Source organism: Mustela erminea, chromosome 4, assembly GCF_009829155.1.
Source record: "Mustela erminea isolate mMusErm1 chromosome 4, mMusErm1.Pri, whole genome shotgun sequence".
In the NCBI taxonomy this organism is placed as follows: Eukaryota; Metazoa; Chordata; class Mammalia; order Carnivora; family Mustelidae; genus Mustela; species Mustela erminea.
This window is the reverse complement of record NC_045617.1, coordinates 68,763,962-68,789,853: the sequence shown is the minus strand read 5'-3', so window position 1 is coordinate 68,789,853 and position 25,892 is coordinate 68,763,962. Positions and strand designations below refer to the sequence as shown.

Genomic DNA, 25,892 nt, shown 5'->3' with positions numbered 1-25,892 from the left:
GGACCACCCTTTACAGACGAAGAAGCCAGGGCATTACCTCAGCACTACTTACCTGAGGGCACAAAATTAGTTCAAGAAACAATCTGTGAGTCGAGCCCATATACTTCCTTCTGGATTCTAGAATCTACAGGTTTGCTCCTTTCTCACATCCACACTGCTTTGTTACATGGTCTGGGGGCTGGCGAAAAGCCGATGACGTCGGCTTTCTGAATGTTTAGAGCATTTGTATCGCGACTGAATTCTATGTTCTTCCTTCCTGTGTCTAGGACACTTCTCCCAGGTTCTTCGAATGCATGGGTTATATATTCAGGCTCTGTGGAACTACCAAACACTTTCTAGCACAGAGCCAAGGACGTGTAATCCCTCAAAAATACTTGTTCATTCACTAACTACATGCAAAAGTTTTGGGAGACTATTTCTGGTAGAGGTGGGAGGAAATTAAAGGCCACAGGCAAAGTGGGCTTCTTTCTTACCCAATTCTGAATTTTTTAATGTTGTGGGAATCCACTCATTTTCCTGTTTTCAAAAAAAATCACTATAAAAAACATTTTTTTGACAATATCCAATATTTACAATGAAGCAGACATTTTCAAACAATATTGGTGGGGAATGTAATCTTCCTGTATATAACTTATTGATATGCAAATGTATTATTTAAATGGAAACTCCAGCAATTCCAACCGTACAATGTTGCCTAAGAAATAACCAGTGTTGGGGTGCTTGGGTGGCTCAGTCGGTTAAGTGCCCGACTCTTCATTTTGACCCAGGTCATGATCTCTGGGTTGAGAGACTGAGCCCCCCCAGCCCTGTCAGGCTCCCCACCGAGCATGGAGTTCTGCTTGAGATTCTTGCCCCTTAATCCTTTCCCTCCCCCTCTACTCCTCCCTGCCCTACCCTATGTGCCCACGTGAATGCGCGCTCTCTCTAAAATAAATAAATAAATAAAATCTTTTTTAAAAAAGAAAAGAGAAATAACTAGCAGTGTTCAAACGCATCCCCCAACTTTTACCTTAAAATGTAAAATTAGGAGACAAAAATCAAAATCCCGGCTACAATCCAAGATTTCTCTCTAAATTCAGTGACTCACAAGACAGGGTGTAAGTCAGATAAGCCAGTTCTTTGTTCTTGAAATAACTTTCACATACTTGAAAATCATTTCAATTTTTTTAGTCATTTTCATTTTGACAACAATTTCTCCTTCATTCATACATATTAAATTTAGCCTGTGATTGAGTCACATACCTTTATTACATGATGCTTTTCTTGGAACACAGGAATCTTAAACATTTGGCACCAGTAAGTTGTACCTTTGTTTGGGATGGGGACCTGTCTTAATAAAAAGGGGAAGGGAACACAAAGTCACACTATTAAACACAGCAGTGTAAGTTAAAAACTCTTACACGATTTCAATAAACCCACCCTTCCAGCCATAAAACCTGAAAAAACTTACGTCCTGATTCACCAGGTCAAAGTATCGTAAGGCTGTAGATAACACGTTGGTTTTCTCAGGATTCAACAGTCGTAGACTCTTGGTGCCACGATTAGAGTCATGGTACTTGGGGCCGGCTTCTCCCACATCTTCATGGTGGTACGCCCAGATCACTCTCACAGTGCTCTCCTAGGGATCACACAAGGGCATCATTACGTCTCATGAGAGCCCTGTCCTAACCACTAAGCTGAGTGTAGAGAACTCTATTGGAAGCCAGATAGAGACGTGAAGAAAAGAGAGTAATGACATTTGGAGTCCTCAGTATGGTCTCTAGGATTAATTGTCAATTTGATTAAGTCATTAAGTTTCCAAATAGACAGCTTTCTTTTTGGAAGAAACAGTCTCTCTCAGCACGCAAGATTATGTCTTCTGAGAGAGCAAAGAACAACGGACTCCGTGGTTATCCTTTCACACGCATGACAACAGTCAGTAATCTTCACACTAGGTCTGCAAACTAGCAACTCGTAGTTACCAAGCAAATACTCCTGTTCAGATGCAAGATTCTATAAAATTAAAACCTGTTTTTATGCCATGCAACATTTTAGGGAAAATAAACAGAATGAAAATTAAAACGACTTTCCAGATCAGTACCTTTACATTCATAATATATTTTTCCTAGGCACTAGCCCGGTCATGTGTATGAATTGACAGAAAGTACAAACACAGGAAGAATTTCTGATTTGGGGTTTATTATCCTAGAATCTAGCTTTAGTCATTTATGAATCTGGGAATTTCCAAGGGACTAGGGTGTCCCAATGAGGGAAAGTACTGTCAGGTGAAATTGGTTTCCATTTAGCAAACAAGAGATTGCCCAAGGGGAACTGAGTAGGGAGGGGGAGGGCTTGCTGAGGTGTGAAGAAATGGTTCAGTCCTCCCACAGATAAAGCTGTCTTTGCCAGATCTTTGTAATAAGAACTTTGAAAATAAATAATAAAGCAAAAGCTATTTATTTTAAAAGCTATATTCTTTCTTAATATGTCAAATGACTATAATTATTTTTCCAATTAAAGTATAATTGCACTGTATATTACATAAAAAGTGATCCATGTCTTTGCATGTGTTCTTTTTCTTCCTCTTTGACTCTTTACACTAAATGTTAATCAAAACTGTTTCAGATTTTTACATTCCCATCTTTGAAGCTTTATCAAATAAAAAAGGTAATTTGATTGATCTATACAGAATGAAATCGATCCAAGAAATTCATGAAACTTCCTAAGTACCACATGAATTATATACTGTCTAAATATTCAATTTGCATATGCATAAAGATATTAATGTTTGCATGAAGTCTGACAATAAAAAATCTTGTATAACATGTTGGTAGCAATTTTAATCAATCTGCTATTCATCTCGACTTTAGAAATGTACAAAAATGAACCAGTCACAAATCAGGTGAATTATGCCCTGATATTCAGTATCATCATCCCCTCTTGTGTAATATATTTTTTTCCAACCTTTATCTATTGTGGATTCTCCAACTTGATATAGAAAAAGCTAGAACTCTTATAGATAAAAATCACACTCACTTTAAATGGCCCTTCAAAATGTGAGATTCAAAACAAAAATTGCCTTTCTTCAAATGTATAGTCTTAGATTTTCTGTGGTTTCCCAAAAGATTTCAAAGGTACTCTAAAACAGACTGTGTGACTTTGTTTGCAGAGGTTATTTTTAAATATTTGTTCCTTTTATTCTGCAGTGTTTCACAACCATAAATGCACAGTATCTTCATGCATGCATTCTCACATAGGCTCCGTACCGTTATACTCTTGTCATTGATGTCACATGTATGCGGCTCTCTGGTAAATTCAATTACTGTGTGGGTGCTATTTTCCATGGCATATTCCAAGTGGTAATCTTGTTGAGCATCTTTTTTCAACTCTCTGTTTGCATTTGTAAAATAATCCTGTGGAAAATATGGGAAAGAAAATTAGGACATCCCAGATTCAGAGTGAAAAGAATTTAGATTAGGAATATTTATAGGACCTTAAAAAAGTGATTTGGGGCTTGCTTATTACAAAGTCCTATATCTACAGTCATTTCTATAGTCCTGGGAGTTTTCAAGGAGCTGGAGTATCCCAACTAGGAAATCAGTTCCCTATGAAACTGAATCGTATTTGGACCTCAGGGGCTCTGGGAAAATGTGATATGGATTTATGGTATCATAGAGCATTGAAAGAGATGGAGTAAACAGACATCAAAGATCACCTAGTACTTTTCCGTCATTATACAAATGAAAAGAGGAACTTCCACACTGTGAAACAGCTTGCTCCAAAGTGAATTGACTAGACTGGGACAAAGATAGAACCAACCCATGTAGAACCAACCCAAGGAAAGCCCTTTTCCACTGTTATCCCAGTTGGGGCTTCCCATCACCGCTCCTAAAAGCAAAGAGGCCCCAGCTGAGGATACAGGTCATTTCAGTATGTGCTGTAATACCCAATGCTCATTAAAATGAAATGCAGTGGAAAAGAACGGAAAGAAATTAAACTCATTGAATTACAAGATATTGAAAAACTGGGGAAATTTTGTTTATATGGATTAGCGATGATTTTTGTACTAAACTTAATCAGTGGTAACTTTTGGGAGGCAGACAAATGCAACAGAGAGGTCGTGGGCTTTGAAATCAAATGGCAAGAACCTGACCCCTGGCTCTACCCTAAATAGCCTCGGAGAATTATTGAAGTCAAACTCTGTGAGCTTTTGTTCTAACATTAGTGAAACAGGGGATAATACATACCTATTTATGGATTTTGAAAGATAAAGAAATGAGGGGAAATTGCCTACAATGGATTACTGCCCATTTAATGCTAATTTCCTTTCCCCTTTTCCAATGCAGTTTGGTTTTTATCCAAAATATTTCCCTAGACCATATACCATTTACTTACCGTATTTTACCACTTGCCTACTATCTTACCACTTGGCCCTTACTAATATATTACTGTATTATAAAACTCATGGTGCTAATTCTCATCACTTCTAGAAGACACCAAGTTGGCCTTAATTGTCCTGGCCTTTCTGTGCATGAGAATATTTTATTTTTAATGAGCCATAAAAGGCTGATTTCAAAAATGCATGCTGAAACATAATTACAATTATTTTTTTCCTAACATTAAAATTGCATTTGAAGAAATGATCACTACGCTTAGATAAATAAATAAATAAAGTACACCAGGAAAAAACCTTAAATGGTAAATGTCACACTCAAATGGATGACATCTGGCATTTTTATTCCTAGTAACTTTTTTTTTTTTTAAAGATTTTATTTATTTATCAGAGAGAGAGAGAGCGAGCACAGGCAGACAGAATGGCAGGCAGAGGCAGAGGGAGAAGCAGGCTCCCTGCTGAGCAAGGAGCCCGATGTGGGACTCGATCCCAGGACGCTGGGATCATGACCTGAGCCGAAGGCAGCTGCTTAACCAACTGAGCCACCCAGGCGTCCCTCCTAGTAACTTTTTGAGGTAGCTATCGAGTATGTGTAAATTTGACATCCCGAAATTTTTTTAAACCCATTATCGGTGATGCACAGAGCCTAACTAACCCTTTTTCACCCTCACGGCAACTACAACTCACTGAGCACACCCCACACACGAGGCTCGGTTTAAGCGTGTATTATTACGTGCACACGCATTAAATCATTTCCACCTTCACATCAGGTCTATGAGATAAAACCAGTTTCCTCTTTCACAGACAAAGACACGAAAGCGTAAGAAGGTCAAGCATTTTGCTCAGGATCACGCAGTTGGGACGCTGAAAAGCCAGTATTCAAAGCCAGACTGTCTGACTTAAGTCTGTATCCTTCTCCACTATTACACGCTGTAGTGGCCGCTGCTGGGAAGTCTACAGAAAATATCTACATTAAGGTTTTTTTGATTGTTTGTTTTTACATGAAACGTTACTTTGCTGCTGCTAAAGTTGGGGGCTGTCAAAATCTTTATTCTGAGAACCGGTTGTAACTGTGAAAACAATGTATTCCTGTCATATTGTGATCCTCCCACTTTTGATCACACAGATTTTCAATATGTGGGTGAAATACCAATGTCCAGAGACAGAGAGGGATTTGGATAAACGGAGCCTTGATACTGAGTTCACATTTCATGTCACGACTCAAGCAGTCACGGTTTTTGCAAACAAAAAGAACACGAAACAAAATGCAATGAAGAGTAGAATAATTATCCCAGTCTCGCAAATATGTTTCCAAACCCATTAATCCCACAGAATATCCAGCTGGCTCGCCAACTTTCCATTCCTTCTATTCTCACTCACCAATAACAATTCCTTCAGCTATTCAACGTTTTTCTGACGTTTCAGATAACTTAGCTGTGAGAAAATGGGAGAAACTTCACTCAGGTCTCCCTGAAGATCCACTGCATGCACATCTATGCTACATCAACTGCTGAGGGTTCAATATTGTGAAAAGACAGGTGACGGTTAAGTAAAAGATCTAGGCTTCTGGCAACATGTGATTGTCTGAAAGATGCTGGTTATCTTCAAACTTATTGGGGGAAACATGAATGGATTTTATTATAACTGAAATGTGAAGCAGCCCTGTAATTCCATTTTATTTTCTCCACATTCTCCAGTTCTTAAGGCCTATTTTGATACATGTCTTCAGATTTGAGCCTACCATAGCTTAGCTATCAAGATAGTATTATCAGTTACATGTTTTCTTGAGCTAGGCCCTTCCTAATGCTTAGAAATGCACATGTGAATCTCTTATTGTATTCTCAGGAGGCCTCCTGAGACAAATATTAGAACCCTCTCTCTTTAAGATGCCAGTATTTCCCCACTCTCAGCTTATGATCATGCATCTCACTTTAAGAGAATTTCAGTTATGATACATGACAGCTCATATCTTGCCTTCTTTCTATCCCAAATAATATTCACTTTTTGGAATCATTAAAAAAATACTAATCTAAAACAAAAGCAGGAGAGAGATATATAAAATAAAGTACAGATGAGACAAGGAGAAACCAGAGATGCAAATGAAATGAAAGGGAAATATTACATTAGATTCTATAGGCATTAAAAAGTTAATAATATTATGTACACCTAGACATAAGAAACTTGGATAATTTAGATGTGAAACAGGCAAAGTTTGAAAGACATAAACCAGCAAAATTCATTAAGGAAAACAGATACTCTGAACAGCCCTACAGTGTACTCAAGGGTAAAAGCCTTCCTACAAAGAAAATTCTAAGCCAAGTTTCTTTCACTTGGAACTTTACCAAATATTTAAGGAAGAGGTAATATCAACCCTTCACAAAGTCTTCCAGAAGATAAAGACCACAGAGCACTGCCCAAATCATTGCTTGATGCCTGCCTTACCCTGATACCAAAATCAAAGACATTACAAAAATACGTATTAGCAAATAGAATTTAGTGATTTTTTTTAAAAGGATACTATATCATTATCATGCAGAGTTGGTTCAACATTATAAAATCAATCAATGCAATTCATTACATTTAAGTCTAAAAAAGGAAATCACAGAATCATCTTAATACATACAGAAAAACCATTTAAAACATTCATTCAAGGTAAAATCTCTCAGCAAACAGCAGTAGGGTACATTCTTAACCTTATAAAAAGCATCCATTAAAAAATCCTACAGAAAACATCATAGTTAATGATGAAAGTCTAAATTCTTCCCCTAGGTTTGGGGACAAGTAAGTCTTGGGGAAAAGGCAAGGATGTCCACATTTCTCACTTCTGGACAGCCCCACTACTGACTACTTCTGACAGTTTATCTCTACTATTCCCATTCTCTAAGCATAAACATCAAATTCTGTCCCTGACATTATCTCCTGTCTTCATATTTCATTCTTTGGGAATCTCATCTACTCTAGGCATTTCCAATCACTGCCTTCCTTCAGTATCACATATCTAAAAGTCTACTGGATAACTCCATTGGAAGTCTTAGTATCATTTCAGAGTGCAATATAACCAAAATTGTATCCACCCTTTGTCTCTAAGACTTGTTTTCCTGAATTTCTTTCAGTATCCTGCTATTCTCCCACTAACCTAATTCAAAATGGCAGTCTTCTTTAACTTCTTCCTCTGTTACTCACACTTCCACAATCCTATCAGTTCCTCCTTGGAAAAAATATCCCATCTTTTACTTCTACTCTATTACAACTTCTTCTACCTCACTTCAGAGTATCACCTGTATTATTTATGTCAGAATCACTCCCAGTGTGTCACTGTATTTTATTCAATGGTCTATAGTACAAAGTTCTATAATTTAGATTCAAGTTTTTCTACAGTTCAGCCTAAACTGGTTTTTCAGAGTGTCACCATTAACCCTGCCACATGGTCTCTATTATCTATTTATTATTCCCCTCAAATTCTGCCTTTTTCTATCTCCTAGCTTTTATTCATACTCTTCTCTATTCCCCCTACTCTCTTTACTCCACTGAGAAATCCTCCCCACTAAATCCACTCACTGAAACTTAACTCCATTGAAACACTTCCTTCTCTTCAAGACTCATGACTCTAGCTCCTCTATGAAGTTTTCTTTGATCATTCCAACTGGAAGTGATCATTCCCTCTTAGAATCCTTACTCCTCTTTTGCATTCTCATGGAGCCTGCAATATATTCTAGATAAAAATTATCTTCTCAACCATGCGGTAATTGCCTGGAAATAGAAAGCTAATCTTATCAATCCAGCTATAAATTTGTACCTTTAATATAGTTGTTTGTGCTGTAAACGGAACAAAAAGAGGGAGATGGATTATTTTTTCAATTGTTCTCAATTACATTTACATATGGTTAAAATCGGTGTGGAATGTGTTTAACCAGATGCTAGCAGGAGTTTGAGCTGGCATGATCTGCCACGCAGACACATCTGGACCTGAAATCTGGGAACGTTGTTGTGACCTTTTAGCCCCTAAATGGACATGAATCTTATGAAACTGACATCAGCATTCAGAAAGAAAAAAAAAAGTTGATGCATGCAACAGCTCTTTGAAATCTTTTTACACTTAAAGGGCATTTCCTACCTATTTTAAAGAAATAAGGCAAAAACAATAACAAAAAAAATGCAAAAAAAAAACCGCCACAAAAAACCCCCGAGATCTAAGAGAGAGAAACCATGTTTCAGAATGTTTTCTCCTGTGAATTTATATCCTGAGTTACTTGCATACTGCAGATGCTTATTAAATATGTGTAGTTTTAAAGGAGCATCCTGCTTTTCCTCTTGCTAATCCTAAATTATTATTTTAAAATCATTATTTTAATTAATTATATAAATTATTATATAATTAATAAATTATAAATTTTAAATTTTTCCTCTAATGCTAATTCAGGAGCCATCATCCTATATGAACATCTTGGTGGTATGGAAGTAGTTTCACTCAGGGGAATAAAATTATTCCCTCACAACACCTTCTTTCTTCCTTCAACCTGTATTAAGAAAATACATGAACGAACCCAACACAGTCTTAATGGGGTCAATATTTTAAGATAAAGAAAATGGTATATGGCAAACCTTAAAAGTGCAATGAAGTATGCCAGAAAGAGAAAGAGGTTAAAGAAAAAAAAAATCTGAGTCCCAAATTCCCTATCATTCAACTGTTCTTGCCAGGAGGAAGAAAAGAAGGAAGGGAGGGAGGAAAGAAGAGATGAAAAGAAAGCAAGTCACCCAAAGAATAGTCAATCTTGAAAATCCTTCATGCAGATTGGCTAAATCCAAAAAAGTATTGCTCAGTGAGTTTAGCAGTTTCCTGACAGTTTGATAAAGGGCTACATGTCACCTGACTGGATAATTACATGGAATCATTATTTTGTACTATTATCTTCTTGGAGGAAAAAAAAAACACAGAAAAACCCTGCAGAATGAAATTGACATTAAAACATCAACCAGTTAGGAGCCTGAAAACCAATAATATAATCTAGAAATGTATAGTCACAAAGCCAGACTGTATAATACTTATGTTTATGAAATTCCCCGAGATCACTTGGACAATCTGATTTTGACCTTTACAGTTAGAACAGGATGACACATCTTTGCCCCCATTCCAGGTCCCATTTGGCAAATACAATCAGATACATCTCTACTGAGCATCCGTGGTAAAGACCATTTCTCAGCCATCTTCCTATAGTGCTCAATATTCCTGCACTTTTACAATAAAAATAGGAATACTGATCACAGTGCACTCTCACAGTCAGGATCAGATGCCGCAGCCATTATAAATATCTAATTGTATGATACATACTGCATATAATATAAATTAACATAAAATACTGATAAATTAAAAAAAAGGCTCCAATTCAGTGTCATCAAAAATTTATTTTATGAGGACAAGAGGGTTGAGGAGTATTCAGAGATTCATGATTCTGTATAGATTTTGTAAAAGTTTAAAAATAAAATTTGAAGATCTTTTAATTATGTCAATGTGCAGAAGTCATTCTTCTTTACATTTATTCAGTTTTAATGTTGTAAAGTGAAATGTGAACTTATGTTACTCTAGCTAAATGGCTTTATGTGAATTTTCTTTTTAATTTTCTTTATTTATTTGACAGAGAGAGCACACAAGCAGGGGTAATAACAGAGGGAGAGGGAAAACCTTGCTCCCTGCTGAGTAAGAAGCCTGATGCTGAGGCGCCCCTTTACGTGGATTTCAATCATATTTTAACTTAAATATCTACGTTAAGATCAACTTCAAAGGGGGCGCCTGGGTGGCTAAGTGGGTTAAAGCCACTGCCTTCAGCTCAGGTCATGATCCCAGGGTCGTGGGATCAAGCCCCACATCAGGCTCTCTGCTCAGCAGGGCACCTGCTTCCTCCTCTCTCTCTGCCTGCCTCTCTGCCTACTTGTGACCCCTGTCTGTCAAATAAATAAATAATATCTTTAAAAAAAAAAATCAACTTCAAGGTGCCTTGGGTGGCTCAGTCCTTTAAGCATCTGCCTTCAGCTCAGGTCATGATCCCAGGGTTCTGGGATCAAGCCCCACATCATGCTCCCAGCTCAGTAGTGAGTCTGCTTCTCCCTCTCCCTCTGCCTCTGTCCCTTGCTTGTACTCTCTCTCTTTCTCTCAAATAAATAAATAAATAACCTTAAAAACAAAAAAAGGTTAACTTTAGTAGGAATTGCCATGAAGGTATCATTTTCTGCTTTTATTGTGGATTATTATTTTAATCAGGTGCTTCATTGTTTTACCTTTTAAAGATAAAATATTACCTGTTATCCTTGAAAATCTGAGTTGATAATTAGACTTCAGCAGTAAAGTTAATCTGCAGTTGTGTCATAAAAATGAAACATGTTCTCACAGGATGTTTTGTCTTTTGAACACTAGGCTTTGAAAAAAAAAGATGAAATATATCATTGAGATTTCAAAATGCGGAGAGGCAAGAGAAAAGTAAGTCAGCCCTCACCTCCGTTGGCTTTTATCACCTGGCATGATAAGCACGAGTCCTGACTGTCCTGACTGCCACTTTAAAACTAACATCCAAAAGCTGGCTTTGGAAATCGGCATGATTGCTACGATCTCTTGTTAAAAAACATGATTACACAGATGTTCAATTGGTTCTTTCTCATTGTCAGTCTTTTTTCTCTCTCTTGAATAAAATCTCTGCAACAGAAAAGAGCTTTGACTGATACTGTGGTAAGCAGGATGAAGTAAAAACTCTTCTGGGTGTAATAAAAGATATGAATAAACCCGGTTCAGCCTGGAAAACTGAATGTAAGCACAGCTGCAGGGGAACCTTGAGAAAAATGTTACCATCTGCCATCACTTTCTTCAACAGGTGCTTGTCGTTTTTCCTTCTTTTTCTGAATCTCAAAAGCCTTGTGACTTCAAACATTTCTGTTTGTGATATCAATTTCTATAAGTGTTACAGTGGTTTAATAATATTGGTAGTGTAATAATAAATATTTTTGTGTTAAAGAGAATCTTTGATCCCCAAAATTCATAAGCTGTATAAACAAACTATGTAAACATAACCTTCAAATTTCAGGGTAAGCTGGTTTTAATAAGATATTTCTTCACTAATCTTAGAAATCAGGGCAGAATGTCAAAACACAAGGAGCTTGCCTTCTAGAAACCACTTCAGATAAAACTGAAACTCTTTAGGTCTAATAAGGGATCTGTTAAATAGCTACTGGAATACCAAAATAGGAACCCTGTTGGCTTGCGTTCCAATAAGGGGCCCACCTGAGCAATCTGTTTGTTCTTTAAGTGCCACCTTCTGAAAATACACATCCTGCATTTTCCCCTACAGCCAATCATCTCAGTTCAGTTTTCACATACAGTAATTTAATACTTTGCTATAATTATAGAATTATCAGAGATAGAATGTAAAATTAACATTTTGACTCTTTAGGTTAACAATAAATACCAATGGGGGAAACAAGCAATTTCAGGTTTTATCATAGAAATAAGATATTATTTTACCTTATCTTAATCCCCCATCTTAGTTTTTTAAAATTTTAGAGGACTTCTCTTAACTACCCATGACCACTGTACACAAGAAGTAAATTTTGAGAAGAAAACTGGCTCCTTCCTTCCTCCTCCTCTCCCTCCCTCCTTTCTTTCCTTCCTTCCTCCCTTCCCCCCTTCCTTCTCCTTCCTTCCAACACAAATTTCATTGAGCAACTAGTATTCCTCAGCCTCTATTGTAGGGCTAAAGGCACATAACTATACAGGATAGCATGCAAAGTCCATACTCTGATCAAACTTATAGTTTAGTTGTGGGGAGGGGGAAGCTGACAATTTAAAGATTATTTTTAATAATAATATAACCAAAATGTTTAGACATCAGCCACAGCTACTTCTTTCAAGATATGTCTCCAAAGGCAAAGGAAACAAAAGCAAAAATGAACTTTTGGGACTTCATCAAGATCAAAAGCTTCTGCACAGCAAAGGAAACAGTCAACAAAACAAAGAGGCAACTCACGGAATGGGAGAAGATATTTGCAAATGACAGTATAGACAAAGGGCTGATATCCAAGATCTATAAAGAACTCCTCAAACTCAACACACACAAAACAGATAATCATGTCAAGAAATGGGCAGAAGACATGAACAGACACTTTTCCAAAGAAGACATACAAATGGCTAACAGACACATGAGAAAATGTTCATCATCGTTAGCCATCAGGGAGATTCAAATTAAAACCACATTGAGATATCACCTTATACCAGTTAGAATGGTCAAAATTAACAAGACAGTAAACAACATGTGTTGGAGAGGATTTGGAGAAAGGGGAACCCTCTTACACTATTGGTGGGAATACAAGTTGGTGCAGCCATTTTGGAAAACAGTGTGGAGATTCCTTAAGAAATTAAAAATAGAGTTTCCCTATGACCCTGCAGTTGCACTACAGGGTATTTACCCCAAAGATATAGATGTAGTGAAAAGAAGGGCCATCTGTACCCCAATGTTTATAGCAGCAATGGCCACAGTCACCAAAATGTAGAAAGAACCAAGATGCCCTTCAGTGGACAAATGGGTAAAGTAGATGTGATCCATATATACTATGGAGTATTATGCCTCCATCAGAAAGGATGAATACCCAACTTTTGTATCAACTTGGATGGAACTGGAAGAGATTATGCTGAGTGAAATAAGTCAAGCAGAGAGTCAATTATCATACGGTTTGCTTATTTGTGGAGCATATGGAATAACACAGAGGACATGGGGAGATGGAGAGGAGAAGTGAGTTGGGGGAAATTGGAGGAGAGATGAACCATGAGAGACTGTGGACTCTGAAAAACAATCTGAGGGTTTTGGAGGGGCAGGGGATGAAAGGTTGGATGAGCCTGGTGGTGGGTATTATGGAGGGCATGTATTGCATGGAGCACTGGGTGTGGTGCATAAACAATGAATTCTGGAACACTGAAAAGAAATTTAAAAAATAAATAAAAATTTTAAAAAATATATATATAACCAAAATGTTTAGATAATGAATACTTAAAGGAGAACAAAACAGATTATAGAGAGTGACTGGAAAGCCTTCAGGCTGAGTGACCAGAAAAGTCACTACTGAGAAAATGATACTTACTCTGAGAAATAAACTAAAATTATGAGCCAAACAAAAGAGGTTATGGAGGAAGCAGATTCCGGGAAGAGAGGGCAGCAATGGGAAAAGACCTGAACAGGGGTGGGCATCCGGTTTGAGGAAGCAAATAAAAGCCAGGTGGCTGAACTATATGGCGCCCAAGAGAGATGAACAGAGATCAATGGAGGTCCCAGAACTTATGATTCCTTATAGGTTGTGTAGGGAGTTCAAATTTAATGTGAAGCTTATATAAAAGTCATTTGAGCTTTAAGCAGCAAGTGACATATTCTGATTGACACAAAAAAAGTGTGTGTGTGTGTGTTACTGTGGTTACCATGTAGAGGATGACAAGAAGGAATAAGAGTGGTGGTCAGAAGACAGGAGTCATGAGGCACTTGGGTGGCTCAGTCAGTTAAGCGACCAACCCTTGGTTTCAGCTCAGGTCTTGGATCTCAGGGTCATGAGACTGAGCCCCAGGTCAAGCTCAAGGGAATCTGTTTTAAGAAGTTCTTCTTCTGCCCCTGCCCCCAGTAGTGCACACGTGTGTGCACACTCTCTCTCTCTCCTCCCAAATAAATAAATAAATCTTAAAGGGAAAAAAAAAAAGAGAGAGATAGGCTGTCATGCAGTGTCCGGGTGGTCTGTGAATGATTGGTCATAGTAAAACTGAAGGGAAAGAGGCAGATTTTTTACTTAGCTTAGAGGAAAAGTCAACAGAACCTGAAGATGTATTTCATATGTGGGGTGAAGGAAAGAGAAGGTGAAACAAAGACTCCTAAGCTTTGACTGGAGCTACCAGGAGGTGCCATTTACTAAGACTGGGAAGGCTGGGAAAGAAAGATGTTGAGGGTAACAAGGTTAAACTTGAGGTGCCTACCTAGACATCGTTCTGGGTGGGAAGGTCAGGAGACAGAGAATATGCAGACTGGGAGGAGATAAATCAAAATAAGGTCACCATCAAGTTTCAGAAACTCACCAACTTCACAATCATCTTCCCTCTTGAAGCCCTCCAAATTCTTCTGAGTATATACAAGTCAGAAAGCATTTTTTCAAATTCAGATTTTAAATTTCAGATTTCAATTACACATTCATGAGACATAATTCAAATATACTGAAATATACACAGTAGGAAGATGAAATGCTCCCACACCCACTGTAATGGGACAGTACACACAAAGACAGGACAACTTCTGAGACAGAGTGAAAAACAACATAGATGGTTTCCAATATAGTTACTAATATCTTCTTTTCTATTGAGTTCTTGAATAATCTAAAAGCATGAATGTGTTATTTTTAATATCACACTAAAGCTGGAAGACAGCCTGAAAGTCACCTGATCTCAGCTCCTACCAAAGGAGGAATTCTCTCCAAAAAAAATTTTTTTGAAGACTGATTTATTTCTTTGAGAGAGAGAACATAAATGTGGGAGGGGCAGAGGAAGAGGGAGAGAGAATCTCTTGCAGATTCCCCGCTGCACCTGGAGCTCAATGCAGGGCTCCGTCTCATGATCCTGAGGTCATGACCTGAGCCAAAACCAAGAGTCAGACGCTCAACCAACTGTGCCACCCAGATGCTCCTCTCTCAGAAATATTTTAAAAGAGATGATTACACAGTATTTAATACCTCTATTGAAAAGCTCATGAATTTACAACTTCACAAAGCAACTCATAAAATTTCAAGACCTCTCATTGTCAGAAATGTATGTTATACTGAACTAAATAAAATCTTCTACTCTTTAATGTATTAATTGGGTCTTTTTCTTCCTTCTGGAGCCTAACAGAGAGCATCGAATCCATATTTTTTGAGGAATACTGTCCACTACTCAAAACAAACAAACAAACAAAAATAATCACATCTTTTTAATCACTTTCTCCAGGCAAAACATTGACAGTTCTTTCCCATAACCCAGGGAATCCCAGCTTCCAGAGATTTCAATCATGTTTATAATCCTCTTTTAGATCTCTTAAAAATGTTATTCTGAAAGTTACCTTCTGATGTGATTAGCCTAGTACAGAGTACTCTGACAATATTACCTCCCTTCATGTAAACAGTAGAGTTTATAGGCTAATATTGCATCTATGTGTTTAGCCAGCACATATTCTGAGTTTAAAATGACCTAATATTTAGAACTTTTCCATGTGAATTCTAATTAAGTTCAATTTTACACATTTTATATATACACAAGTAATTTTTTAACCAGGTCTTTAACTCTATGTGTATTGTCAGTGAATTTTTAACTTTTAGTTTCTTTTCATTCTTATACTACATTACCATCTTTGAGTCCTCATCTTGTAGTCCAATGTAACCAGTCTGTTATCAACGTATTTTCGATATGAATGTTTAAATATCCATGATTATGCCTAATTCAATTTTTTTAGTCCATCTCATGCAAGAAATGAGAAACTCTGCCAATTGCCTTATTATCATTCCGATGTGCCATGTACTTAATACTCCAACCACAAGTCCAGCAAACTAAACGCAAAAGAAAATGCAGTCTTGTTAGTGTAACCTGTGTTTACTGAAACTATGCTGGTCTCTGGTCATTAATGACAGCAAATTATTCACAAACCAATTGCTTATAGTTTTTCCTCTAATTTTCTTAAACACTGCTATCAATATCCCCCATCTCTATATTGAGCACATAAACCTTTTCCCCACATTGAAAAGCTGCCATATTTGTCTCCATGTCATCTCCTGCTAATTCTGACATTTCACTGAATGCTTGACCAATTATAATAGTATCTTGTATTTAAGTACTTTCAATGTGCCACATAGTTTGCTGAAGAGCTTTACACGCCTATTCCATTTAATTCTCATCAAAACCCCATGCTTTAGATATCAGGAGTCCCTTCTTCATAAAGGAAACTCACTTAGAGAGGCTAAGGAGTTTGCAGGGACCCCCACATCCAATAAGCAGCAAGCGGTGCCGGATTTACACCAAGAATTCCTGCTTTTAAGTGTTCCTCAGTTACTCTACAAGCACTTCTTGATGACCTGTCATGCACATGGAATTGCTGTCCCTGGTACCTCGGGAAGATGTGGCAACGTGGACAGTCACCAACTTGTAAGTGTTCCATCCATACCCTAATAAAATACTAATTATCTACCACTGCACTACCATTCCTCCTCTCCCTTCTGCAGTGATAACTTCAGGGCATTTCACTGCTTACTAGTAACCTCGGAGAACAGAGGAAGGAAGAGAGAGGATGTCTATTTACGTAACTGGAAAGACACTTGAGAATTTTTCCAAATACACAGGGAGTCCCTTTTGTTACTGTTAATTCTAATGAAAGATTTTAAAGTAGAACATTTTTCTTGGCTTAAATGCGGGCTGAGAATTATCTGAAACTTTTGTTTATTAATGTTCCTTTGATGCCTTGTAACCATATATAACTTGTGAATTTTAGACTCTGTGTGGGCAGATATTCCTGTTGCCTAGAAATACAACAGCTAGGACCAACTGACAAAAGGTGTACAGAAATGATAGAAAGCTAGGAGAGAAGAGATATGTTGAAATACACCACTACCCACATTCCTTCCATTGCTACTCTAGTTTCAGCATGTAAATCTGAAAGAAAGTACTTGGGAATTATCAATAACATGTCAAACTCATCTTAGAAGCATTTCCATTTTAGGGGAATCCGGTTTGTTCTTCTATTTTATAAAACATTTTCCCGTATCCAGACATACTGCCGGCCTTGCTTCAACATCAGACTTCAAATACACTCTGAATGGTTTTGTATGGAAGTCTCCTTTGCATCCCCATGCCAGATGCCTGGAATCTTCCAGGCTTTCTGTAGGTTCTCCATAAAGGAGTTGACTACCTGATTCCTATCAAAGAGCCTGAACACATTAGGTCAGTAGTTCCTGAGCATGTCCGCTGATCAGAATCACCTGGGAAACTAAAATTTATTAATGCCTATGTCCACCCCCTGAGACTGTATGAAATTTAACTGGTTTGGGGGAGGGAGGGCAGTTACCTGGACTTTGGAGTTTTTTAAAGACCCCCCCAAGTGATGTTAATGTGCAGAGAACTTCTGGCATAGGAAGTATCTTCTCAGTTCTCAGTTCTCTATTAGCCGCGCTGTTCATCACTAGACCGTCATCCGCCACAGCATGAATCCATCTTGGCTCTGCCCAAAGGGATCTGGATGTCCAAAGTGCCAGGAGGCCTAGCTTCTACCTGGTTTCATCAACCATGAGTTCCCTTGTTTGAGCAAATTTCAGGGCATGCACTTTGCACAGGAGAAAAGGGTAGCAATTTAGTTTTACCTAACAAACTGAGATTTCCGAGTTTTCGTTTAACAATTGCCTGAAAGATGGAACTCTTCTGCAGGCACATGTGTTTTGCTGATCTAGCTTCTCCAAGTTCTTTAATTCTCTAATATTGTTGCAGATGAAAAAGAACAGAGTATAAGAGAAAAACACTGACACCTAGAATTAAAAAAGAAACTTCTATAAAATCACCAAGTCTCTAGATCAAAGCGTGAAAGACTCTAGTGGAGCTTACTAAACATCTGTGTAGAAATACCACAGAAACAGAAAAGAGAGCTCATGTGGTTCAGACACATTTGTTAAAACATTAATTATATTTCTTCCAGGTAAGCAGTTTCCTATATTCAAGGTCTACTAACTTCTTTGATGCACATGCCAGGTAACCTTCTTCACAGTATATAATGTTTTGAGTTGTAAACACTGTGATTAATCTCCAAAGACAACCTTTAAGACTTGGGACATTTGTTTTCCTCTGGGTCTTGATCATAAGCACTCTAATCTGAAATAGCCACATGGTTTCCCCTTATCACATCACATCATGCTATTTAATTCTCAGCACTTCCTGGTATTTTTCTTGTTTATGTATTTATTTGTTTATCCCCCACCAAAATCTGAGCTCCATGATACCACTGGCTTCATCTCACTCAATGCTGTGTCCCTAGGATTTGGAACTTGAACAATAAAAGTTCAATCAATATTGGTTAAATGACTGAATGACCATTCCGACATTCACTGCCCATAGGTAAGTGTTTTATTCAGTCATGTGAGAGTCACAAATTATTGTCCTGCTTTGTAACCTGCAGCCTCAAGTTTGGACATCCACAAAATGGGAGGAATAAGACGTTGACCTCAGAGGACTATTGTGCGCATTATACGAGAGTACATACTTTAAGGACTTATCATAGTGTATGGCATTTACTAAGAACTCAGTGAATGAAAAATCATACCATAGAAATGTATGTCTATGACATTTATGGGGGAACAGAAGTAGTAAGAGAAATACTATGATTTTATTTTACTGATCACTTTTAAAACCTATTTATTATGCATGTTCTTTCACTATTAAGGAAGAAAATTGGAATGTTTTTATGTAAACTACTGCTTACTTGCAGAAGAAGAAAGAATAAAAAACCAGGACTCAGAGGAAATGAATCCAGGCTGCTAATCTGTATGGCCACCACACCACTGAATAGGTGTAGAAGACTCAGGTTCTCACCTGTAAAATTGGAGGTGTGGGGAAACTTAGGAGCCCTGAGGGGAATCAACTGAACTCTGAGCTCTTTTTTTTTTTAAGTTTGTTTATTTTTTAGAAATCTCTATACCCAATGTGGGGCTCAAACACCTGACCCTGAGATCAAGAGTCACATGCTCTGCAGACTGAACCAGCCCGGGCATCCCTGAACCCTGAGCTCCTAAGAGCTGTAAGTAAATACACAGAGCAGCAACACTAACCTGTAAAAGCAGTAACTGTTTAAAGTCTTCTCATAATTTTTGGTTACACGAGATGAAGAGGAAAGGCCTGGATTGCAAATTAAAGGTGGTCTATACATTATTTGTATAGCACTAGATATATAATTCCAACTTTACAGTTAACAAAAAGTATGCATTTGAAGTTATTTTTGAGGATTTCTCTGCTATGCACTATATGCTATCCTCATGAGCAGGGTTTTTTGGATGTTTGTTTGTTTGTTTTTTGGGGGGGTCTACGCTAGATTGTAACAAGTTTAAAAGACATAGATTGGGAAGAAGTTTCCTGGGGACCCAGCTGGCTATTTAAAAGTTCTGTACTGGTTATTTTTAAAAAAGTTATAGTAAACAGCATCATAAGGCATCTATACTCAAAGTTTTGTCTTTTTCTCTCATATGGATCAAACATTTTTCAGAAACATGTTGATGTATAATGAATTCATTCCTTTTGCCAGCAACTTTATTGTAATAGGGCTCTATTACAAAAAAGTGAATCAGTAAGCCACCATTCATTTTCTTTGAAGTGGACTCTGCCTTCCCTTACAAGAACCCAGAAATATGCCATTGGTAGTTTGAAGCTCTGGACTTGTTGGGCAGTTCAGGTGCATTATTCCCATGGCTCTTAGGTCTGCCCTGTTTCCTCAGGCTGGCATTATGAAATCATCTGCTCTGCCAGGGAGAACCACACAGCTGTAGAGTATCGTGTGTGGAGCATTACACTGGCTCATGTGTCCTTATTACTAATGCACAAAGCACGATGCTTGGAGAGGTCCCTTCGTCATCTGGAAATCGGGGTGGGGGAGCATAATCTGAAGACTTATAAATATCTCTTAACAAAGCCCCAGCTGAGCTGTGTCAGGGTTGTACGCTCTCTTCATCTTTCCCTTACAGCTTTTCAATTTGCTTTCCAAACATTTCTTTGTTGCCGTTGGCTGGGACGCGCTTAAAAGCAGCACATCGTTAACCACAAAGAATGCTCACTGTTTTCTGTGATTTCAAATCACAGCACAATTTCCGAGCACTTCCTCAGCGAACAGCCCCGCAGCAATTACCCTGCTGCTGAAGACTTGCTTCTCCTCCACAGAAATGTTTCATAGAGGCAGCCCGGGAGCAAGGCTGTAACAAATGATGACATATGTTTCAGCCTCCATTCACTGGCGATTTCTACCCCCAAAGGAAGAGTGAATCAATTTTTGTGCAAATTCAACGGGCACATCCGACAATGCTGCCCTCTTCTCTAACTCACACAAACTAGGCATTCATCAACCCGGATTACTTTCCTCAAATGGGGACTCACAGTTGCTAAGTGGCTGGGGTGGGGGTGGGATTGCACTGTGTCAAAAAGGGGCAAAGTACAAGGAAAGGACAGGAATCCATCAGGGAAGTGAGAGTTAATTCAGTGAGACAAAATAGTGAGGTTTTCAAAAGCCAAGGCGAGAGGAAAGGCTGCTTCCCACCCCCACCCCAGGCAATCCTGTGAAAGCCAGTGCAGAAATGACCTCAGCAGCATCCCAACGGTCACATTACCCCAAGTGTGAGACCCTCCACAACAGGGTATCTGATAGATGATGCTGAGACCTTCACTTCCCAACCATGTTTCTCTTTTCTTTCCCCTTTGATCAGACCTGGTTATATACCCATTTGGGTCAGTGGGTTAAAAAATGGGCAGGGGCAAATTTCCATAAAGCCTCATCTCTGGGTAGAGTTTTAAGGGTGGCCAGGCCTATAGCCTTGAGGCAAGGAAATTGAACTTGATTTTTCACCCACAACCTACTAGCAAATGTCACACTGCCCTCTGGAGGTATTCTCACTGGCTCTGACTCTGAATTAGGGATCGGCAACCACTGAAAAACATGGGAGTTGTAGACTTCTGTAGTCTATTGGCAGGGAGTGTGGAATAGTGTGGGATAACTGTTCACTAACTCCTTCTGAGTGGTGTGAGTAAAAGGAAAGAAGGTGAATAAGTAAATATTGTCTCCCAATCTCAGTAGTGTCAAGAGAGAATAGATGCATGTAGACAGGTGCTCAAAGGTGGTGGTGGGAAGGAGACTGTGACAAGTCAGTGGGGATGGGTGTGGAAGCAAATATTTTGCAAAGACGGCCACACTCAGATATTTTATTCCCCTGAGACCTCCTTATGACATGTTCCTGAGGGGCCACCTCATGTTCCCTCTTGAATACAGTGAGATACGACTACAACGAAGATGAATCAAAGGTTAAGTTATAAAAGGCTGCTATCTGGGCCTCTCAGGGTATTCACCATGGGGACCGGGCCACTGAGCTGTGGGGAAGCTGAGTGGTCACACTCCCACCACAGGACCAGCTAAGTTTCCCAGCCAAGAGACAACAGCAGCCGCCAGTCAGGCAAGTGACTGAGGGAGACTTCCGATGATTCCAATCACTCACCTTGGAGTTGACATCAAGTAGCCCCTCCTTGAATTGCAGAGCTGAAAGCCAACTAAGTGTCACTGTATTAAGCAAACATGTTTTGGGGTGTTGTGTTATACAATAGATTTAAAAAAAAAAATGGACAAGGCCCCCTCTGGCACTGGACATTTCTTGCCACAGAATAAGCCATGCCTGAAGAGAAATGGGACCTGCCCCTCTGCCTTTCATGGCTTTTCATAATTTGGGTCGATTCGTTACTAACCTTGGCATTTTCCCTCTTGGCCCCACACTAAGTTATCCATGGGCTCTTATCTCCACGAAAATTTTGTGTATGTATGTGCTCTACATGGTGCTTTGTACAAACTTGGATTGTGGCCAGTATTTCATAATCAGATTTTATTTACACACATCTAAATTTCCATCTTCTCTCAAAAAAACCAAAAGCAAAAACAAAAGATCTGCCAATACCTGATTTGCATTCCCACAAAACAGTAACTCAGTCACAAAAACTCTTTTCCCCTCAATCCTCTCTACTGTCTGTTGCATTGCATCAAGCCCATCACTCTTTTATACTTGCTGTCTAACTTCTATAAGCATTTGGGTTTCTGGCATCTATTTTAACCAACAATTCTTTACCGGTTGGCTGGAATTTATTCTAACACAGTTATCTAGGAGTTAATATCCAACTGAAAAGAAAGTTTAAGATAACTAGAAAAATAGAAGTCAGAATCATGAGAGAAAAAAATATCTGAAGGTCAAGTTTTTAAAAATTAAATAAGAAAGGAGGATATAAAATACATAGAAAAAAAGAAAGCTTCAAGGGGAGGTGACCCAGATGTCAATGTAGGGTATTATCAGTGGCCTGATGCCATCTCCAACCATTAGCAGCTGCTGCACATGCTTGGATGCCCCAGAAGCTAATGCTTTGTCTTGCAAAGTTTGTTCTCACTGGGAGTAAAATTACATGAAATCTGAAGTCCACTAATTGAATTACATATACTGTTTAAGGACCCTGTTTACCTTTTTGGTGTAGTTGCTCCTTAACATACCACTGTATGAAGACTCTCAAATTAATAGTTTCTAGAAAAAAGATTCAATTTCAAGTTTTTAGAAAATCACCTAGCCTGGATGACCCAGAAGGAACTGATATATTTTTTATTTTTAGTGTTTGGTGTCTTTCATTTTATTAAAGAGGTTTTTGATCAGTTTTCTTTTCCATATAACTGATGAGTTATTTCCATATAAAATAACTGAGTGTATTTTATACATCCTAGAATGAGTAGGATGAAGGAAAAGGAACAGTAAGCTTGTCAGTCCACTAAGAGAACAATTATCATACATAGATGAAAATAACGATTTTATTTCCTTGGAAATAAAAATGGAGGGGAAAATCTTATTTCATGCTCATGAAATATATTAGGAAAGTGACCATTTCTAAGGTTTATCTCATAGTGATAGGTATTCACTGATTATTTTGAGAAAATTCATATGGCTCCAACTTAATCCAAAGAGCATTTAGTTAATTTTTATACAGTCTTTATGAAGAACCACCAGCAGTGTGAAAACACTCTGTGGTTAACAAAGTCTGTTTTTGCGGTGGGCCAATTACGGCATGTTGAAACAAGACTCTACTTTTAGTCTTTCATTAGATATCAAATTGGATGGATTTTCTAGAAATGCTGCTCTTTTTTGTGGGGGGGACAATATCAAGTTATCTTTTAAAGTATACCCTGTTTTATGATATTACTATAGAAAGATTTTCCAAGTCCTTCTCAACAAAACGTGCAAAGATAGTTAAAGAACATACGTTTCCCACCCTGAACAAACAAACAAAGGACTTGGCTCAATTAGGTATTTAAAGAAGATACTTTCTTCTTCATTATCAGAAGAAAGTTAGTTATTCAGCTAGTGAGGCCTGTTGTCCTGCGATCAAATTCTTGGTTTACAAATTTGATGTCTGAAATGTTGCTGGAGGAAATTTATACATCAATGACTTCAACAAAGCATAGTCCTCCTAAAAGTTCATTTATTGGGGGTGTAGTAAATTTATTTTGGGAGAAAGGATTAATTTATATATAAAAAAAAACAGACAACAGGATGGTTTTGAAGCTTTTATTACAGTCATTTTCTTTATTTCTAGCCAGAGTTACTAGCTCAGTGCCAGAATTAGGGTTAAAATCTGATGGCATCTCAGTCAGAAAGTTGTGGAAATCAAACTTAGAAGTGGGAAATAAAATTACTGAGAAAGGCGCTTTGGTATCCAACCAGTGCACTGATTTTAATATCATCAAAACCTTAATCCAAAGCCAGAACGGTAAGGAGTTTTCATTTTGAAGAAAAGACTTTTTAGCAAAGGGCAGTATTTCGGGATGAACATTTATAAGTAACAGAGTATATTCACCATGATATTATGTAACCATGGAAAAGCGCCCAAAAGTTGTGAAGATCAAATTAACAAAGATGTCCAGAAAACCTAACCACCTAATCATTCTGGTTTTCTCACCAGCCTCCCCCACTCCCCCATTCATAAAGATATCTATGAACAGGCAACGTGCCTACTCCGACTCTTTCATAGCAAATCGGCAGCTGTCAAATTAACTCGGCTGGCCATTAAAAGAAGTGAAAAGTTTCCCCACTTCATAGAGGATTTTGCCTGGGGAACTGTAAATTTTGCAGGTCTCTGAATGGGCATCCTAACGGGCTCCCAGAATAGCAAAGTTCCTAAACGGTTCTTGGGGACCTTTCGTTCATCTCTCAGATGAGGCAGGGAACCTCAGCTCCATGCCTGGGGACTCCGGAATGGCTGGGATTTGGTAAATTCTGGGATCCTGGTTCTAGACAGCAAGATAGCAAAGTGCTAAAGCCCCCAGTTCCCTCCAACCCTAATAGCCCTCTCCTTAGGTCCCCAAAGGTCGTTCTCCCTTTCCAGGACGGATGGACCGGGATGCGTGGCAGGTGTGTATGTGGGGGATCTAGTCAGTGCGGCGCTGGAGAAAGGAAAGTGTTCCGAGACGGAAAGCTGCCCGGGGTCACCCGTGCTCAGCTTCCCCGGGGGCAAACTCGGGGCCGGGCGGCGGAGGCGGGGAGTCCAGCCGCGGGCGCCTTTGGCTCCGGGGGCCCGGGAGCCGACCTCCAAGAGGAGCGCGTGCGGGGTTCGGGCTGTAGGGCTGCGGGAGGCTTCCAGCCTCGGCCGCGGAGGGCACCGGGCGGCCCCGGGGGCGCCTGCACTCGCGCCCGCCCCGAGGGAGGGAGGAGACGGGACGCGGCTCGGCGGGGCGGGCTCCCGGAGGGGACGCGCTTACCTGCAGGTAGGGCCGCCCGTGGGCCACGCCGCCCACGACGATGTCCGCCCCGGCCATGGCTCCGGTGGGCGAGAAGCCGAAGCCCACGTAGCCGGCGGTGCGCACCTCGAGGCGGAAGGCGAGCCGGCCGCCCCGAGGGCCCCAGCTCAGCCAGTACTTGCCCTCGGAGTCGAGAAGGGTGCGGTGCGGGAGCGCCCGGCCCAATCCCCCCGCCGCCGCTGCGCCGGGGAGCAGCCCCCAAAACAGGAGCAGCGGCCAGCCGCACATCCTCAGGCGCCTCCTGCCCGCCGGCACCTGGGTCGCGCCGACTGGCGGAGCGAAGAGGCGGCTGGAGGGGCGGTGGCGGCGCGCGGGAGGCCTGGGCCCGCCCCCTCGGCCCGCCGCGCGCCTGCCTGCGGGGAGGGCCCCGCCTCCCGCTCCCCTGCCCGCCGCGGGCGACCCTCGGCCCGTCGGGCTTCCCGCCCAGCCACCTGCGGCCCGACGTCCCGGTCTCGGTCCCCGAGGTCTGGGCTCCGTGGGGAGGCAAGAGGGCAAGAGCTCCTCCGCTAAAAGAGGCAGAAGCCGAGAAAAGGGGCTGAGGCCGAGGGGAAAGGAGTGAGCACGCTAGTCCTGGGAGAACGTGGGCGCTGGTTGGGGCGCGGGACGGGGCGCTGGCCCGGGAGTGAATCCCTGGGGGAAGGAGGAATTGAGGAGAGAAGACAAGTTTAGCCTAGCCGAGAAGGGGAGGAGTTGAGTGATCAAAAGGGATAAATCCTGGGTTTGGGAGGAGGGACAGTGAGAGAAAGTCCCGGTCAGGGCTCCCTAGCCCACGGAGGGACACCATCATCTCCTCCGGGTCATTTCTCCCACCCTTACTCTTTGTGGGAGTCCCAAGGCTGGCAAAGTCTCGCTCGTGATGACAGAAAGTCAGCGCCCTGGTGCTTTCCTTCCTGCTGGGTTTGGTTTAGTTTGGTTTTGAGGGAACAAATATGGCC

At 40.0% G+C, this 25,892-nt stretch overlaps 1 protein-coding gene across 1 annotated transcript in view; it reads right to left on the bottom strand.

Annotated features, from left to right (window-relative positions):
• The window catches only part of MOXD1 (monooxygenase DBH like 1), a 91,855-nt gene extending 66,585 nt beyond the window's left edge, over positions 1 to 25,270 (bottom strand). The window contains exons 1-4 of the mRNA XM_032339501.1: positions 24,919 to 25,270; positions 3,246 to 3,392; positions 1,451 to 1,618; positions 1,243 to 1,326 (exon numbers count right to left, since the gene is read on the bottom strand). Of these exons, the coding sequence (XP_032195392.1) occupies positions 1,243 to 1,326; positions 1,451 to 1,618; positions 3,246 to 3,392; positions 24,919 to 25,185 (666 nt within the window). The 5' untranslated portion in view covers positions 25,186 to 25,270. The remainder of the gene's footprint in view (positions 1 to 1,242; positions 1,327 to 1,450; positions 1,619 to 3,245; positions 3,393 to 24,918) is intronic.
• Positions 25,271 to 25,892: the final 622 nt, after the last annotated feature.